Source organism: Narcine bancroftii, chromosome 5 (assembly GCF_036971445.1).
Source record: "Narcine bancroftii isolate sNarBan1 chromosome 5, sNarBan1.hap1, whole genome shotgun sequence".
NCBI lineage: Eukaryota > Metazoa > Chordata > Chondrichthyes > Torpediniformes > Narcinidae > Narcine > Narcine bancroftii.
The window spans coordinates 182972556-182991641 of record NC_091473.1 but is presented as its reverse complement, the minus strand read 5'-3'; the positions used below and the strand labels follow the sequence as shown (position 1 = coordinate 182991641).

The 19086-nt window shown below is 48.7% G+C and overlaps 1 protein-coding gene across 2 annotated transcripts; it reads right to left on the bottom strand.

The window, feature by feature from the left end:
• Positions 1-5651: 5651 nt before the first annotated feature.
• Positions 5652-18778, bottom strand: LOC138764301 (nectin-1-like). 2 transcript variants are annotated; one of them, XM_069940043.1, is made up of 8 exons: positions 18611-18778; positions 17285-17632; positions 14179-14277; positions 11003-11120; positions 10339-10508; positions 9091-9204; positions 7749-7783; positions 5652-6931 (listed from the first exon to the last, which is right to left on the bottom strand). In XM_069940043.1, the coding sequence occupies exons 1-8, from the start codon at positions 18645-18647 to the stop codon at positions 6812-6814; spliced, it is 1041 nt and encodes a 346-aa protein (XP_069796144.1). In that variant the 5' UTR covers positions 18648-18778; the 3' UTR covers positions 5652-6811. The 2 variants fall into 2 exon arrangements, with proteins under 2 accessions (XP_069796144.1, XP_069796143.1); XM_069940042.1 differs by having other exon boundaries at positions 13984-14277; positions 18611-18777.
• Positions 18779-19086: the final 308 nt, after the last annotated feature.

Sequence of the window (19086 nt, the reverse complement as noted above, 5' to 3'; positions counted from 1 at the left end):
CATTTAAAGACTCAAAATTCAATTTATTGACATGTAATAAAAACAGTGTCACATTACACAAAATTGCCTTGGTCTGCCATTGGGAGACAGATTCGCCATTGGCCAAAATTGCCTGCGGTGCCTCTTAGTCAGAGAAAGAGAAGCAAAACAGAGTCCCCGAGAGTCTGTGGAATCGCCTCCCACGGCTCCCGCAGAGCCCAGTCCAAACCATCGGTCGCCCGAGATCTAAACCTCCGATACCATCCCGGTGCCCTTTCCAATACCCAGTACTTCTTCATCCAATCTCCAGCTGGTCTCCAGTAGATGGCAACCTGGGGGGAGTCCCTTGACTGTCTCTCCCCCTCATAATCTTCAATACGTTGATTAAATCTCCCCTCATTCTTCTACGCTCCAGGGAATAAAGTCCTGACCTGTTTAATCTTCCCTTGTAACTCAGTTCCTGATCTGGGCAACAATCTTCTCTACCCTCTTTCTATCTTATTGATATCTTTCCTGTAGTTCAGTGACCAAAACTGCACACAATGCTCCAAACTTGATCTCGCCAATGTCTGATACAACTTTACCATCACATCCCAACTCCTGGACTGATTTATGAAGGCCAATGTGCCAAAAGCTCTCATTACAACCCTATCCACCTGTGATGCCACTTTCAGGGAATTCTGTATAGGAAACAAAGGGTTGGGGTAAGCGGGTCTTTTTCAGGATGGCAGGATGTGACAAGTGGAGTGCCGCAGGGATCGGTATTGGGTCCTCAGTTATTTGTAATTTATGTAAATGATTTGGATGAGGGGATTATTAATAATTTGAGCAAATTTGCAGATGACACGAAACTGGGTGGCGGTGTGGGGTGTGAGGAGGATGTCAGGAAAATGCAGAGGGACTTGGACAGGTTGGGGGAGTGGGCTGCTGAATGGAAGATGACGTTCAATGTAAGCAAATATGAGGTTATCCATTTTGGGGGCAATAATAGGAAAGCTGAGTATTATTTAAATGGAGACAAGCTAGGGAGTGGGGAGGAGCAAATGGATCTGGGAGTACTTGTTCACCGGTCACTGAAGACTAGCATGCAGGTTCAGAAAGCTGTGAAGAAAGCATGTTGGCTTTCATAAAGAGGGGATTGGAGTATTGGAACAGAGACGCCCTTCTGCAGTTGTACAGGGCCCTGGTGAGACCCCACCTGGAGTATTGCGTCCAGTTCTGGTCTCCAATTTTGAGGAAGGACATACTAGCTATAGAGGGTGTGCAGCGCAGATTTACAAGGTTAGTTCCAGGGATTGCGGGGTTGACATATGCTGAAAGGCTAGAAAAACTGGACTTGTATCCGATGGAGTTTAGAAGGATGAGGGGGGACATGATTGAGGTATATAAAATCATCAGGGGGATAGACAGGGTGAAGTCGGATTACTTGTTCCCAATGATGGGGGAGACGAGGACTAGAGGGCATAGTTTAAGAATACAGGGTAGGCCCTTTAGGACGGAGATGAGAAAACATTTTTTTACCCAGAGAAGTGTGAATCTGTGGAATGCTCTGCCACAGAGGGTGGTAGAGGCAGATTCGCTGATTATGTTCAAAAGAGAGTTAGATAAGACTCTAGTGGGCAAAAGAGTTAAGGGTTATGGGGATAAGGCTGGAAAGGGGTACTGATGGTAGTGATCAGCCATGATCTGTAAAATGGCGGTGCTGGCTCGACAGGCCGAAGGGCCTACTCCAGCTCCTATTGTCTATTGTCTATTGTCTATTGTATTCCTGGGGATCCCTCTGTTCCAGGATGTAAAGATATAAATGATGTTTTGGGCCTGAGCCCTTTTTCAACATGTGGAGGTTCTTTGCTCCAAAGAGAAAAGTCCCAGCTCTACGAACTTTGCCTCATGAGACACGATCTCCAATCCAGGTGACACCCTGGTTAAAATCTCCTCTGCCCCCTCTCCACAGCCTCCACATCCTTCCTGGAATGATGTGAACTGAACTGAAAGCAATACTCCAACGTTAAAATTGATCCCGCATTCACCACCTCAGCTGGTTCCACACTCCCCACACTCTGTGAAGATCCCTCTCATATTCCCCCTAAAATTTTCCCTTTTCACCCTGACTCATGTCCCCTGGTTTGTATTTCACCTCCCCTCAGTAGGAAAAGCCTGTCTACATTTACTCTTTCTATCCCCCTTGTAATTTCCCTCATTCTTCTACGCTCCAGGGAACGAAGTCCTAACCTGTATAATCTTCCCCTATGACTCAGTGCCTGAAGTCCGGACAACATCCCAGTAAATCGTCCCTGCCCTCTTTCAGTTGTATCAATATATTTCCTGTTCAGTGACCAAAACTGCATACAATGCTCCAAATTTGGCCTCACCAATGTCCTTTACAACTTCACCATAACATCCCAACTCCGGCACTCAATTCTGTACAATGCTGACACTGTGCTCTCTGAAGGGTCTTACTGCCCGACCCCGGTGCCAATGGTGCATGCAGGAAAGGTGACAATGGATTGGGGGAAGGAGTGAGGCTGTTTATGACTCTATGAAAGGAAACAGATGGAAAAGGGAAGAGAGAAAGAGAGGGAGACAGACAGAGCAGGGGGAAAGATGACATAGGGAAAGAATGGTGGTGGGGTGGGGGGAACTAACAGATGTTAATACCAGTCGGTGAGGGGTGCCCCAGACAGAAGATGAGCAGGAGGTCTCAGTCTGGCAGTGCGTGAGACCACAAACCGGCAAGGAAATAGGACGTGGAATGGGTTGGCAACTGGGAGATCCTTGCTCTGAACAAAGATTCGTTCTGGATAAAGGGGAATCATTTCTGTTAAGACCATAAGACAGAGAAGCAGAAAGAGGCCATTCAGCCAGTCAACCGTGAGCTGATCCATTCTCCCACTCAGCCCCGCTGCCCGCCCTTTCCCCCCCCCATAACCCTTGATGTCCCAGCTCATCAAGAACCCGTCAATCTATCGATGACCCGACCTCTACAACCGCCTGTGGCAACAAAGTCCACAGATACACCACCCTCTGGCCAAAGACATTCCTCCATGTCTCTGTTCTAAGTGGATGCCCTTCGATCCTGAAGTTGTGCCCCTTTTGTCCTGGACTCTCCCACCATGGGGGAACAACCTTTCTGTGTCTACTCTGTCCACGCCTTTCAACGTTCGAAAAGTTTCAATGAAATTCTGCCCTCATTCTCCTAAATTCCAATGACGACAGGTCAAGCACTCCTCGTTATGATAACCCTTTCATTCCTGGAATTGTCCTTGTGAACCTCCTCTGAACCCTCTCCAACATCAGGACATCCTTTCTCCAATGAGGAGCCCAAAACTGCTCACATGAGGTCTCACCAGGGCCTTATAAAGCCCCAGCATCATGTCCCTGCTCTTATATTTGATTCCCCTTGTCCATGCCTTTCAACAATTGCCACCTCATTCTCGCATTGAGCAGACCAGGCGCACTCAGATCAGCACACATGGTTGAAACGATTAGTTGGGACCTTTCATTATGTCTTTGCATTTGATTCCAGCACTTTCGTTTCTTCTCTGTGTTAAGATCTGTTCCCTCACCTAAATAAAAATGGTGGCACTACCAGAGCTGCTTCCGCTGGCATGGACCCAGGAGATCCGGGAGTGGAGACACAGTGCTGCTTCACAGAGTCCTAGCACCGGGCATTCTCGCCAATGGCTCCACACTAGCTTTGGAAACAGCCTGTCCGAGGAGCCGATGGTATTATTTTCTTCTTAAAATCCTGCCTCCGTGGGGGCCTGTGCCCGAGACAGCAGTGCCTGTGCCGGGCAGCAAAGAGTTGCCGACTCTGGGGGTGGGGGGCAGCGGACCAACGCAGGGCACCAGAAGTGGGGTGACCACCCACACCACCACCCTCCAATCGGTTTGAGAAGGAGAAGCAGAGGAGGTGACCACAGCGGCGGGCTAGCCAGGGCCCTCAGCGGCTGAAGGACCTCCTCCCCCCTTACCCCTGCAGGCAACTTGCAGCTGAAGAGCTCAGGCAGGCTCATGGGAAGCAGGAAGTGAAAGCATCGCCAGCTAGACACAAACTCACAATACACCGCAGGCTTCTGCTCAATCCTTCTCCAAAAGATGACTTGTGAAATCACATGATTCAGTTCCTTCTCTCAATGGTCTCATAATTCCCATTACTACATTCGCCTAAAACATTGCGTTACTGTAGAAGGACACTTAACTTGAAAACAAATAATTTGCCAATAACAAAATTCCAATTCTGAGAGGCAGCCCAGTGTTTAAGGTGAAGGGAGGAGCTTTTCGGGGTGAGTTTTATTTTAACACAGAGAGTTGTGGGAACGCCTTGCCGGGGCTTAATAAAGACTCGTACAATCAACGCAATTTTCTCTCAATGATAGTATATCTCCCCCCCCCCCAACTGCCCTCTCCCCTCCCTCCTGTACCCCGAGACCACAAGGAGAAGTTTATAGAAGTACAAAGAACCTAATTCTAATTATCGGTAAAGTCGCAAACCCTGAAGGGGACCAATCCCAAAGTGACCCGAAATTTTTTAAAAAAAAGGATAAGGGGTGGAATGCATGAGCTCATCATCTGCGCCCCAACCCGCTTCACCGATCTCAATCGTCCCACAACTGGCGCCGATTGTTGCTTTTCCTTTATTCGGAAGGGGTTGAATTATACCTGCATGGGCCCGGTGCTCAGCTGGGGGTGGGGAAGGGTGGGGTGTTGTTACCATCTTCTGATGTAGGTGCTGAGACCGCCGCTTTTCTGTTGTCAAGTGCCATTAGCCGCTAGTGACGCTTGTCGCCCACTAGTGGCGTGGACGGGGGCGGGTGGAGAGTCGCTAGCGTACATCAAGCTAGTCATGAGTGACACTTGACGCAACGTTAGTGATGCCAGAGTGGGTCGGGTGGGGTCTGAAAGCGAGCGATGGCCGTGACTGTAGGCACCTTGATTTGGTGGGAGGAGCAATGCCCACGGATATTCCCTCTTGGCACAACCCTGCTCTATTTCTGTATTCCATCGTGCAATATTAACCTGGGAGTCCGACTTCCACGTGACCACTGTACACTTTCGGGCTGCCGACAAGGCGACCTTCACAAACTGAATTTGGTGCCTGGACAGTTTAAAATTCGCATCCACAATGTTTCCCAGAAGGTACAACTCGAGATCCTGTGGAAAATCCACTTCCGTAATTTTTTTCAGAATGTTCCCCAGGTCTAATAACAGACAGACGCTACCTCATTTTCTCCCATTTTTGCATTAATTATTTATGTTTAAAACCTTGTATTTGTGGAATTGTAATTTACAATCCTTATCACACATTGTCCTGGACAATACTGCTGCTGCAAAGCAAAATCAAAATCAGGATCAGGATCAGGATCAGGATCAGCATCAGAATCAGAATCAAAATCAAAATCAAAATCAAAATCAGAAATAAAATGAGAATCAATATCAGAATCAGAATCAAAATCAAAATCAGAAATAAAATGAGAATCAATATCAGAATCAGAATCAAAATCAAAATCAAAATCAGAAATAAAATGAGAATCAATATCAAAATCAGAAACAAAATCAAAATAGAATCAAAATCAGAATCAGCTCATTGGGTGGTGTCCCAACAACAACCTGCCACTCAAAGTTTGAAAAACCAAGAACTGATTGTGGAGTTCAGGAAGAGAACATCTGGAGAACACGAACCAGAATCAGAATTTATTGTCATGAACAAGCGACATGAAATTCATTGTTTTGCTATAAATTACATTTTAAAAAATCAGAAGAGGAAGTGAGAGAATGTTTGGGCTTCATTGTCCATTCAGGAATCTGACGGCGGTGGTGTGGGGGAGGGGCGGGGGTGGGAAGAAGCTGTCCTTGTGCCGCTGGCTGCTCGTCTTCAGGCTCCTGGACCTCCTTCCTGATGGGAGCAGAATGAAGAGGGCACAGCCTGGGTGGCGGGGGTCCTTGAGGATAGAGGCCGCTTCCTTGAGAAATTGCCTCTTGTAGATGGTATCTGTGATGTCACTGGCTGAGTTAATAACTCTCTGTAGTCTTTTCCTGTCCCTAGTGCCTCCATACCAATCAGTGATGCAACCAGTCCAAATGTTCTCCAAAATACACCTGTAGAAATTTATAAGTGTCTTCGGTGACGCACCAAATCTCGTCAAACTCCTCGTGAAGTATAATTGCTGGCGGGCCTTCTTTGTGGTTGCATCACATGGCATGTGATGCCCCAGGACTGATCCTTGGGGTAGTTGAAACCCAGGAAATTGAAGTTCTTGACCTTCTCCACTGCAGGCCCCTTGATGAGGACTGGTTTGTGTTCCCCTGACATCCCCTTCCTGAAGTCCATAATCACCTCCTTGGTTCTGCTGATGTTGAGTACAAGGCGGTTGTTGGGACACCACTCAATGAGCTGAATCTGATTCTGATTTTGTTTCTGATTCTGATTTTGATTCTGATTCTGATTTTTATTTTGATTCTGATTTTGATTCTGATTCTGATTTTGATTCTAATTCTGATTTTGATTCCAAATCTGATTCTGATTCGTGCGATATTGTGTATTCACTTTATTTCTTACGAGCATCTCAACACTTCTGAGAGAGTTGATTTATTCTTTAAGCTGCTGGAAAACACACCCACCCCCAACAAAGTGACTGCAAGAAGATGAAGAATTAGGAATCACGCGCCAACTCCAGATGAAGACAAACTGCAAAATCCTTTGTAACGCGTGACGCTTTTGGGGCTCATTGTCCATCCTGGTATTGAAAAGTTGCAACAACGTTGACTTGAGGCGGTCGATACCTGATTGTGTATTCGCCTCATAAACATTTGCGAGAGAAAGGTTCAGAATCTAGCCCATCGCTGTTTCGGAATGCTCTGTCGTCTCTGGGTCACAATTCTCTCTCTTTGAAGGATGGGAACAGTCCATAACCTTAAGGCTTACAGTTGCTAAGACCACAAACTCACTGCCCTGTTTAGAAAAAAAAAGTAGTGAAAGAGAAAAGTCAATGGGCGCATTTGATCGAGATAAAAACACAATTCAGTAGTCAAACAGCACACTTCATTTCATTTCAATTTAGACCTACAGCACCGTAACAGAACATTTCAGCCCACGAGCCCGTGCCACCCAATTACACCCAATTAATTTTAGGAGGGTGGGAGGAAACATGAGTGCCCAGAGGAGATCCATGTTGACATGGGGAGAAGGTACAAAATCCTTACAGACAGTGCTGGAATTGAACCTGGTCTAACTGCCCGGGTGGGGGAAGGAAGGGTACATTGAGGGGAACTTCACGCAGAGAGTGGGGGGTGGGGGGGGAGAGTGAAGCGAGCTGCCTGCTGTAGCAGTGAACACAGGCTCAATTTCGACATTCATGAAAACTTTGGACAGGTACACAGATGAGAGGGATCTGGAGGGATATGGGCCAGGGTGCAGGTCAGGGAGGAACTGGGCACAGACTAGAAGGGTCAAGGGGCTTTTTTCCACACCATGGTGTACCCTGGTTCCATGGGAGGATAAGGGTAGGTTAAGGACGGAGTCAGAGTCCACTCCCCACTAAGCAACACACCATCCCCAACTGGAAATACCAAGCCGCTCCTTCTCTATACCAGGGTCAAAATGCAGGTGCTCCCTCCCTAACCCCAACACCCCAGTGACTGCTGGCTCAAAGCTGTGAAGCCCACAACCCCTTTGAACGAAGATGAAGATAAATGATAAAATGGACAGAGATTTCAGCTTTGGGATTTTCGCCTGAGGTCCATAACCGTATGGTGCATGAGATCCTTACCTTTCGCTGACAAGAGTTCACCTTTTCCTTTGAGTCTGTATGGAAAACAAGATCAGAATAAGCGATTCTGCGTGGGACAATTCCTCGTGAATGCATGCAAGCTGCAGGTTCTTCAATAGGTCGTAATTGTTTTCTGCTGAGTGGACTTTATTTATTTGCACAATCATGTCCAGATAATTGGCCATGCTCTGCGCAGGAATGGGGTGGCAGGGAAAAACGGGAGAGAGGGAGTGAGGGGGGAGATGGATGACAAGAAGGATGGAGAAAGGGAGGGCGGAAGAGATTGGGGGGGCGGAATCTGTGTAACTAACTGGATGTAGCACCAAAGTTAGTTACACTGCTGTCTTCTGACAATGTAAATGCTACACCGACGCAGTTCTGAGGTTTGTGGTGGGGTTGTTTTGTAATAGAAAAGAGAAGAGAGAGAAAGAGGGGGAGAGAGAGAGAGAGAGAGATAGAGAGAGAGAGAGAGGGAGGGAGAAAGAGGGAAGGAGAGAGGGAGGGAGAGAGAGAGAGAAAGGGGGAGAGGGAAGGGTAGGGAGAGATAGGTGGTGGGAGGGGAAGAGAGAGAGAAAATGAGAGAGGTACACAAAGACAAAGACAGCTGAGATTTGATGAGGTACAAACCAAAATTCATGGGTTCAGGTGAGAGGGGAGAAGTTCAATTTAATTTAATTTATCTTTAAAATGTGGACATACAGCAAGTCCTTCCGGCCCACGAGCCCATGCCACCCAATTAGCCTACAACCCCCGTACGTTTTGAAGAGTGAGGGGGGTCAGGGGAGAAACTGGAGCACCTGGAAGAATCCCTCTCAGATACGGGGAGAAAATGCGAACCCCCGACGGACAGTGCCCGATTTGAACCAGGGTCGCTGGCTCCGTAATAGCGCTGTGTGAACCCGCTACGCCGACCATGCTTCCCAAAGTTCAGGGGGAGTAGGAGGCGGGGGGGGGGGAGGGGGCGCGTCTTCACGCAGAGGGCGGTGGGAATGTGGAACGAGCTGTCCACTGACGCGGTGAGTGCAGGCTCGATTGTGGCTAATGTCCGGGAGGCAGGTCAGTGGGATGAGATAGAAGAATAGTTTGGCTAGAAGGGCCTGTAATGTTCTGTGGTTCAAGAAAGAGGGAGAGAGACTGGAAGAGGCCAAGGGGGACGAGACGAGAGATGTGGGTTTAAGATCATGTTCATGGGTGTCTTGAGGGTGAATATGTTCATGGCCAGTTGTCAACCAGGCTAACAGAAAGGCCTTTAGTTCTGGTCTCTCCCAACAGGAAACAAAGCACAAAGATAGGTTCCCACCCCCCACCATTTCAATCCATCCAACAGATAGTCTTCACTCACCAGCAACCCGCTGCCTCACTTTCTTTCTTGCCAGGGTTAGCAACACAACTGCAATCAACACTGCAACCAGAATCCCGACTACAAGGTAGATCACTGTGGAACCAAAGGGCTCACCTATAAAATAAGGCACACCGTGTTGGGGAGTTAGAACATCCATACCCTGACACTGAAGATACACAATGATGGAGAAACCTGGCAGGTCAAACGGTGTCCAGAACCATGCAACAATGCGGCCCTTCATCCCACTGACCTGCACCTGGTCCGTAGCTCTCCATATCCCTTACTCCCCACCCCCCCACCCATCCAGGTACCAATCAAAATTGTTCTTAGATGTTAAACCTGAGCCCGCATTCACCACTTCAGCTCGTTCCGCACTCCCACTGCTCTCTGGGTGAACAAGTTCCCCCTAATGTTCCTCTTAATCTCTTCCCATTTCACTTTTAACTTACGTTATCTGCTTTGTATTTCACCCAGTGGGAAAAGCTGACCAACATCTCTCCCCCTCATCATTTTAAATATCAAATCTCCCCCACATTCTTCAACGTTCCAGGGAATGAAGTCCTGACCTGTTTAACCTTTCCCTGTAACTCAGTTCCTGAAGTCCAGGCAATATCCTCTCTGCCCTCTTTCAATCTTATTGATATCTCTCCTGTAGTTCAGTGACCAAAACCTTTGCGATTCATGCGCAAGCTCTCCCCAGTCCTGCATGGCTGCAATCGCTTGCCGTTTACATAACAATCTGATCTTCCATTTTTCCTTCTGAACTGGATGACCTCACATTTACTGACATTGTTCTCTGATCGCCAGACCCTTTCCCACTCACTTATCCTATTGATATCTCCCTGCAGGCTCTCCGTATCCTCTGCACTATTTGCTTTTTCACTCAATTGAGTATCACCAGCAAACTTAGACACCCTGTCCCTTTTTCCAGATCGTTTATGTACGTATATTGTGAAAAGTTGTGGCCCCAGCACTGACCCTTGAGGTACCCCGCTCACTGCCGATTGCCAACCAGAAAAACACTCCTGCACCCCAACTCTCAGCTTTCTATTGGTCAACCAATCCTCTATCCATGCTAATACATCTCCCCCAGCTCCACACACCCTTATGAAAAAGTCTTTTATGTGCCTTCTGGAAATCGAGGTAAACAACGTCCATCTGCTCCCCTGGCCACCGGCCAGTTTCCTGGTCTCCCACCAACAGTCGCGCTGTTGACGATGCATAGCATTGTTAACAGTGGAGATGTACCTGCTGTAGCAAAGTCCGGCTCCTTTACCACGATGGAAATTTCTCCCCGCCCTCTTCCAATGGAGTTCGTTGCCTCGCATGTCCACGTGCCATTGAGGGAATAATCAACGAGTGTTATGATCAAATGATCACCCATGTTTTGGACAGTTGGTGGGATGGACCCTGTGGATCTGGATAACAGGGAACATTACTGCACAGTTGGACCCACAATGTTCTGCTGACCTATATGTATAAGAAAGCAAAACCCTCCTTACCTCTATTTTGCTCCAGCCATGCACCTCTCTGAGAGTCTCTTAAATGCCCCTATTGTACCAGCCTCCCACCACTGCCCCTGGGAAGGATGTCTCCCCTAAACACACAACCCAGTGAGCAGCACCATTAACATAATGATTAGAGCCATGCTGTTACAGCACCGATGACCCCGGTTCGAATCCCACGCTGTCTGTGAGGTGTTTGTACGTCACCATCTCTGAAGGGACTTTTTTTTGCTTCTCTCTGTTAGGGGCACTGGGCAATACTCATGACATCTCTCTGTTTGCCTATCGACGTGCAGATGCTGATGTGTATTATGAATGTTGCAGTTTTAAAATGTACAGAATTATTACATGGCAAAATTAGAAGAAACTTTGAACCTTGAAACGGTTTAAAAATGATGCCAACCTACATTGTCCAGTGATAACTTGTAACGGGGGGGTTTGCCTTGGCATTGCACCTGAGGCTGTGGTTCGTATTTTTCATGTACCAATTTCCGTTGTATCCTGTAATTATCACTTCTGGTGGGTCTGTTCATGAAAAAGAAAGCACAAATGAATCGTGAGGATCCCATGCCACTGATTTCAAACAAATTGTAAATTTAACATACGACGTGGAAGTGAAAGGGAGATCAAATTCACATGGAGGAAAATAAAATGGTGGCAGGGACCCTGGGGGAGGAGGGAATGGTGGACTTCCACAGGGTCCTACTGTCTGGTCCATATGCCAATGGCTCTGTGCTGGCTTGCTAAAGGAGCTGACTGTGCTTTTATTTAAAATCGTGCAAGCCCGGAGGTTTTTGCAAAGATGGCAGCACTGTGAACCTGCTGTATTCCTTGTTCCACCCCGTCCTGTGACTCCACCAGTGGCCCCTCCCCTTTTGACCTTGTATAAAGCCTTGACCCCCTTCCCCAGAAAGCCTGGGCCACAACACAGGATGAGGCCCCTGTCCGTTGTGGATAAATCAGTGACTCAGTCTCTGCCTCTCGAGTTACGGGCCTGTGCTGGGCAGCGGCCTCGAGGGGGTTGCAGACTCCGGGGGTGGGGGTGGGGGTGCAGGGCACCAGAAATGGCCACGCCCCCCTCCCCTCCCCCACTGCCTCCCCAGGTTTGGAAGGAAAAGCAGAGGAGACAACCCTACAGGACCATGGCCATGGTTGCGGATCAGCGGGGGCGGCCTGACGCCAGGTATGGGTTGCGGGCTGCCAGAGGCACGCTAGTGGGAATCAGGTATCGGAGCCTGGAATTCAAGAGGGCGTTGAGGGCAAGAAGGGGCTCCCAAAGGGGACTAGCACATTGAAGGGCTTCCATATCGAGTCAGTGGGGGTTTCGGATCTGGAGCTGATGGATCGAACAGGAGTCCGTGCGACTGCAGGAATGTGGCAGGCGAATCCACAGACATTCAGTGTCTCTGACGGGGGGCTCTTTTGCTTCTCTAATAATGGTGGCTTGTCTGCCTTACAGCATGTCGAAGGCAATTTTGTGTAATATTACATATTCTATATGACAATAAAAGAATTCTGAATCTTGGATCATTAATGGAGACCAACAATACACAAAGGTCCACAGACGCTGTGATTGCAGTTAAAATTAAGATTTGATGGGGGAACTCAGCTTCCGTAGGAAACAAAGATATGTTGATGATGTTTCGGGCCTGAGCCCTTCAAGGTGTGAGTAAAAAGCAGGCAGGTGTCACGGGTGGTGCAGCTGTAAATACCTTTACAGCGCCAGCGATTGGACCGGGTCGAATCCCGCACTGTCTGTAAGGAGTTGGTACGTTCTCTGCGTGGGATTTCCTGGGGGGGGGTGCTTCTGGTTTCCTCCCACTGTTCGAAATGTGCTGGGGTGGGGGGGGGCTGTAGGCTAGGCTAATGGGGTGTAAATTGGGTGGCACAGGCTCGTTACCACGATATACATCTGAAAAGAGGGAGGGATGGGGGAGGAGTGAAGACCAAGGTGTTAAACTAGGATACAGGAGAGAGGCAAGTTGAGAATTGATTGGGGAAGGGGGCGTTTGGATCTGTGAAAAGGAAGAGAGAGAGAGAGAGAGAGAGAGAGAGAGAGAGAGAGAGAGAGAGAGATTGAGAGAGAGAGAGAGAGAGAGAGAGAGAGAGAGAGAGAGAGAGAGAGAGAGAGTAAAGGAGACAAAGGGATGGTTGGGGGGGTGGGTTAATGGAAACCGGCCCAGATGGAAGATGAGGCGTTGTTCCTCTGATATGCAGGTGGTCTTCGTCTGGCCGTGCACGAGACAGTGGGCAGGCACGCCAGCGAGGGAATGGGGCGGGGAATTGAAAATAGGCGGCCACTGGGAGGCCCGTGCTGCCACGGCGGGCGGAGCCGAGGCGCTCAACGAAGCGGGGTCTCCCGGTCTGCGCCTCAGTCTCTCCAACGTCGAGGAGCACTGGATGCAGTGGATGACCACGGCTGATGGAATCCAGACAAGTATGGGGTGTTGCATTTTGGAAGGACAAACCAAGGTTGGACATACACGGTGAACGGTCAGGCACTGAGACGTGCGGTTGAACAGAGGGATCTGGGAATACAGATACAGAATTCTCTGTAAGTATGGATAGGGTTGTAAAGAGAGTTTTTGGCACGTTGGCCTTCATAAGTCAAAGTATTGCATGCAGGAGTTGGGATGTTATGGTGAAGTTGTACAAGACATTGATGAGGCCAAATTTGGAGAATTTTGTGCAGTTTTGGTCACCGAACTACAGGAAAGATCTCAATAAGATAGAAAGAGGGCAGAGAAGATTTATTGGGATGTTGCCTGGACTTCAAGAACTGAGTCACAGGGAAAGATTAAACAGGTTCGGACTTTATTCCCTGAAGCATAGAAGAATGAGAGGTGGTTTAAAATTATGAGGGGGGTAGACAGAGTAAATGTAGACAGGCTTTTTCAACTGAAGGAAGGTAAGATACAGAGGACATGGGTTCAGAGGGAAAGGGGAAAGGTTTAGCAGGAAATTCTTCACACAGAGAGTGGTGGGAGTGTGGAATGAGCTGAAGTGGTGAATGCGGGGGCTCAATTTTAACATTGAAAAAGAATTTGGATGGGAGGGATATGGAAGGACATGGATTGGGTACAGGTCAGTGAGACTAGGCAAAAAAAATGGTTTGGCATAGACTAGAGGGGGCGAAAGAGCTCATTTCTGTGCTGTGATATTCTATGGTGTATCTGTGGAATTTGATGCCACAGGTGATTGTGGAGGCCGGGTCATTGGGTGTATTTAAGGCAGAGATCGACAGGTCCTTGATTAGCCAGGGCATCAAAGATTATGGGGAGTGGGGCTAAGTGGGAGAATGGATCAGCTCATGATTAAATGATGAGGCAGACTTGATGGGCTGAATGGCCTATTTCTGCTCCTATGTCTTATGGTTTTGTGGACTTACAGGACACTGATAATGTCACAGTCAAATTCACCACTTCTGCAAAGGCTTTGTGTGTCACCAGGCAAGTCATACTCCTGCCGTCATCCGAGCTGGAGGGTATTATTTTGTACTGGCTGTGAACGGTAACTGTCCCATCTGCATGGTCAATCCTCGTGTTGGTGATGTTTCCTGGAATTCCCATAATCCAAGCGATACCTGCTGCCGGTTTCCCATTGGCCGCTGTGCAGTTGGCCACCGGAACTTCGAGTGGTGCGGCCTCTGCCGGAACCGCGGCCACCTTGCTCAACGGCTTCACTGGAGAGAGAAGAATTGCAGAGAATAAACAATTGTCGCCAGGTGGTGGACAGCGCGTGGCTGCATCACCGTCTGGTGGGGGGACACCCATCCCTCTGAGCGGAAAGCCCTCCAAGAGGTAGTGGACACAGTCCAGGACATCACGGGCAAAACCCTCTCCCACCATCAAGAACATCTACGGGGGGGGAACCCTGCCGTCGGAGAGTAGCAGTGGCGATAATCAAGGACCCACACCACCCAGCACACGCTCTTTTCTCGCTGCTGGCATCAGGAAAGAGGTGTAGGTACCACAAGACTCGCCCCCACCAGGTTCAGGAAAAGCCACTCCCCCTCCACCATCAGAATTTTCAATGACAAATTCAATCAGGGGCTCATTTAAGGATGCTGACCTGTGCACTTTATTAACTGCAGAATATTTATTTTCTGTATTGAACAGTCAGTTTATACCATTTTGTTTACAATTCTCTCTTTTGAGTGAAGTTTTTTTTTGCACTACCATTAAGTTGAAATTCTGCCTGGGTGGCCTGAAAAAAAATCTCAGGGTTGTATGTGAAGCCATGTATGTGCTCTGACAATTTATCTGAACTTTGAAGCCCAGACAGGAGCAGGAGTGGGCCATTCGGCCCATCAATCCTGCTCTCCCATTCAATGAGATCACGGTTGATCCGACCATTGACTCATCTCCACCCACCTGCCTTTTCCCCATGTCCCTTAACTCCCTTCTTTAATCTAAAAATCTATCTAAATATGTTTAATGAAGTCGCCTCAACTGCTTCCTTGGGTAGAGAATTGCACAGATTCTCTTCTCTCTGGGGGGGGGGAACAGTTTTTCCTCATCTCCATCTTAAATCTACTCCCCCGAATCTTGAGGCCGTGCCCTCTAGTTCTGGTCTCTCCTCCCAGGGAAAATAAGTCTCCTGCCTCTATCTTATCTATCCCTTTCATAATTTTATATGTTTCTATAAGATCTCCCCTCATTCTTCAGAATTTGAGTGAGTCTAATCCCAGGCGATTTAGTCTCTCCTCGTAGGTCAACCCACCTAATCTCCGGGATCGACCTGGTGAACCCTCCTCTGCACTGCCTCCAAGGCCAGACTGTCCTTCCTCAAGTACGGAGACCAGAACTGCACCCAGTGCTCCGGGTGTGGCTTCACCAGGACCTTGTACAGTTGTAGTGTGGTCTCCCTGCTCTTGAATTCAATTCCTCTAGCGATGAAGGCCAACATTTGCCTTCTTAATAACTAGTTGTACCTGTTGCAACCCAACTTTTTGCGATTCATGCATGAGCCCTCCCAAGTCCTTCTGCACAACAGCACCTGCTGCAGTCTTTCGGCTCTTCTATTTTTCCTAGCAAAGTGGATGACCTCGCATTTACTAACGTTGTACTCCATCGGCCAGACCTTTGCCCACTCACCTCACTTAACTCTATCCTTCTGCAGCCTTTCCACATCCTCTGTACAATGAGGAAGCGTACAGGAGGGAGGTAGATCAGCTCATCACAGCAACAACCTTGAACTCAACAATGGCAAAACTAAGAAAGTAATTGTGGACTTCAGGGAGGGCGGGGGGGGAAATGAGGAAAACACAAACTGGCCCTCATTGAGGGCAATGGAGAGGGTCAAGAACTTCAAATTCCTGTGTGCCGCCATCTCTGAGGATTTGCCCTGGGGCCTCCCACCGCGAAAGAAGACTTGCCAGCAGCTTGACCGTGAGGAAGTTGAGGAGATTTGCTGAGACAACAAAAGAATCTCCACAGGTGCACCGTGGGGAAAATTCTGGCCAGTTGCATCGTGGTCTGGCATAGAGGCGCCGACGCACAGGACGGGACAAGGCCAACGGAGGGTTGTGAACCTGGCCTGCGACATCGCAGGGCATCAGACTTCACTCCGTCAAGGACGCCTATGAGAGGGGGTGTCTCAAGAAAGCAGCCTCTATCTTCAAGGATCCCCCCCCACCCCACCATCCCTAGACCATGCCCTCTTCACTCTGCTACCACCAGGAAGGTGATACAGGAGCCTGAAGACGAGCACCCAGCAGCACGAGTATAAGCTTCTTCCCCCACCCCCTGCCATCAGATTCCTGATCGGACAGTGAACCACAGACACAGCCTCACTTTCTCTTCTTTTTGCACAAATTTATTTATTTTTTAAAAAGTTACGTAGAAACTTTTGCCCTGAAATGCTACTGCAAAACAACACATTTCCTGACATGTTCATGATAAATAGATTTTGATTCTTGTGGTTCTGGGGTCTGTACGGAAGGTTTTCAAAGCTTGTAGAGGGATATGGACCAGACGGAAAAGTGGACTGCAAAATGGCTGATGGAATTTAATGCAGACAGGCATGAGATGTGGCACGTTGGAAGGACAAACTAAGGTCGGACGTACACGGTGAACGGCTGGGCACCGAGGAGTGCTGTAGAACAGAGGGATCTGTGAATACAGATACAGAATTCCCTGAAAGTGGCATCACAGGTGGGCAGGGTTGTGAAGAGAGCTTTGGGTACACCTACCAGGGAATCGTTGCCGTTGGAGAGCAGCAGCGATCGTCAAGGATCCACACAGCACACTCTCTGTTCTCATCAGTAAAGAGGGTCTTGGGTCCACAAGACTCGCCCCCACCAGGTTCAGGAACAGCTGCTCCCCCCTCCACCACCAGACTCCTCAACCACAAACTCAATCAGGGACTCGTTTAAGGACTTTTGACTTTGCATTTTTTTCCTCTCTGTATTGCACAGTTTGTTTACATTTCTTTATTTGTTTATGTGTACAGTTCATTTCTTGCACTACCAATAAGTGGGAATTTTGCCTTGCCTGCAGGAGAAATAATCTCAGGGATGGACGTGATACCATGTATGTGCTCTGATAACAAATCTGAAATCTAAATCTTGCATTACTTTGCATTATTTTGTCTTTGGAATGGGTTTACTTTTATTGCAACGTCACCTCACAGCGCAAAACAGACCGTCCGGTTTCAGCGCCAACGGTCTGCCTGGCACGGTCGCCTACCTAGAACAGTCAAATCGGTGAGGAATTCCAGCTTGCCGTCAGGAAACGTGTTAACTTCACAGTTGTAAAGGCCTTGGTCACTCAACTGCAAGGGGGTGATGGTCAGCGTGTAGCTCAGGGTGGGAGAGTTGGCCATCGTGACCCGGCTGGACCTGGAAGGGTAGCTCATCCCGTACTGGGGGTTGTACACGGCCAGGTTCACATTCCCGCCGTCGGTTTTCTTCAGCCATGTCACTTGGACCAGGGTTAGATTCATGAAAGTGCCGGCGAAAGAGCAAGGTAGGCTCATTTCATCGCCGGCTCTTCCAACCAGAAGTCCTTCCTCAGCAATGGTTTGAACTCCCAGAGCTGCAAAGAGATTCAGATTTCAGATTTATTGTCAGGTACATCACCTCACCTACAATCCTAAGATTCTTTTTCTCCTGTGGGCCACTGATTACCACTGATTGGATGTGCAGATAACAAAAATCTGTACACAGCGTAAACAGATAAAGAAATGTAAACAAACTGACTGTGCAATACAGAGAGAGAGAAATCAGTGAAGTGCAAAAATCAGGGTCCTTAAATGAATCTCTGATTGAGGGGTCTGATGGTGGAGGGGGAGCTGCTGTTCCTGTACCTGGTAGGGGGCGAGTCTTCTGGTACCTGCACCTTTTTCCTGATGGCAGCAGCGAGAACAGAGCGTGTGCTGGGCGGTGTGGGTCCTTGATAATCACTGCTACTCTCCGAATGTTCCCCGGAGATGTTCTCGATGGTGGGGAGGGTTTTGCCTATGTGTCCACTACCTTTTGCGGGGCTTTATGCTCAGAGGGCATTGGTGTCCCCCGTACCAGACCGTGATGCAACCGGTCAGCGCACTTTCCACCAACACCTCTGTTGAAATTTGCCGGGGTTTCTGATGTCGTTCTGAACCTCCACTGACTCCTGAGGAGATGTTGTGCGTTCACGAGAGGTCACAAGTCGAGAGAACTCCGGGGAGCCTGGACTTGTGGGGAGAGTGGTCGCTTCTGGTCTTCCTGAAGTCCACGTTCACCTCCCTCATCTTGAGGCTCCCAGTCACTGCTCTCGCACCACTTCACAAGAGTTTCCCCCTCTTCTCTGCAGGGCGAGGACGGCCGTGCTATCGGTGAATGTGACAACCCTGCTGGAGCTGGACCCGATGCCGGAGTCATGGGTCAGTAACGTGAACCAAAGCAGGCTGAGCCCACGGCCCTGAGAAGCTGAAACTGGAACTTGAATTCTGCTCTGCTACAAGCCATCCATCAACATTAACCACAGCACCCAATTAAAATTAGCACAGAGAGCTACTTAGTTTTTTGAACTTACCACCAGAAAAGAAGAGTTGGAAGCAAAAGTGAATCATTTCCGACACTTTTCCTGCATTTGACAAAAGAAATATCTCCTTTATGCGTTGAAATGAAGCAGAGGGGATCAGGACCTGAATGACATTTAGTCATTACATCGAATTTGTTAGTGATTAAGAGTGACGGAAATGACCACATCTTCTTGGCTCAACCCCAAATTCCTGCAGCAAAGCTGGATCTCAGCAATAGACCACGAGGCTTTGCACCTTCTCTATTCCACTTCCTGTTTCCCACCCACCCCTCCCCCCATTCCCATCCCCTGTATTCTGCCCCATTTCTAGCCCCTCGATACCGCCCTCTTCTTCCCGCACCCTATTTCCAGCCCCCAGTTTTCTGCTCCAGTTTCCCACCCCACCATTTCTCACCCCTCGCTCCCCACCCCCAGTTCTCTGCCCCAGTTCCCCACCCCCCATTTCTCACCCCTAGTTCCCCATCCCC

Bases quoted from the DNA above. Each gene is read 5' to 3' on its own strand.
- LOC138764301 (XM_069940042.1), bottom strand. From the start codon at position 18,647: ATGATTCACTTTTGCTTCCAACTCTTCTTTTCTGGTG. The intron at 17,633-18,610 runs GTAAGTTCAAAA...ATCTCTTTGCAG, and splicing joins CCAACTCTTCTTTTCTGGTG to CTCTGGGAGTTCAAACCATT. The intron at 14,278-17,284 runs GTAGGCGACCGT...TTCTCTCTCCAG, and splicing joins CACCGATTTGACTGTTCTAG to TGAAGCCGTTGAGCAAGGTG.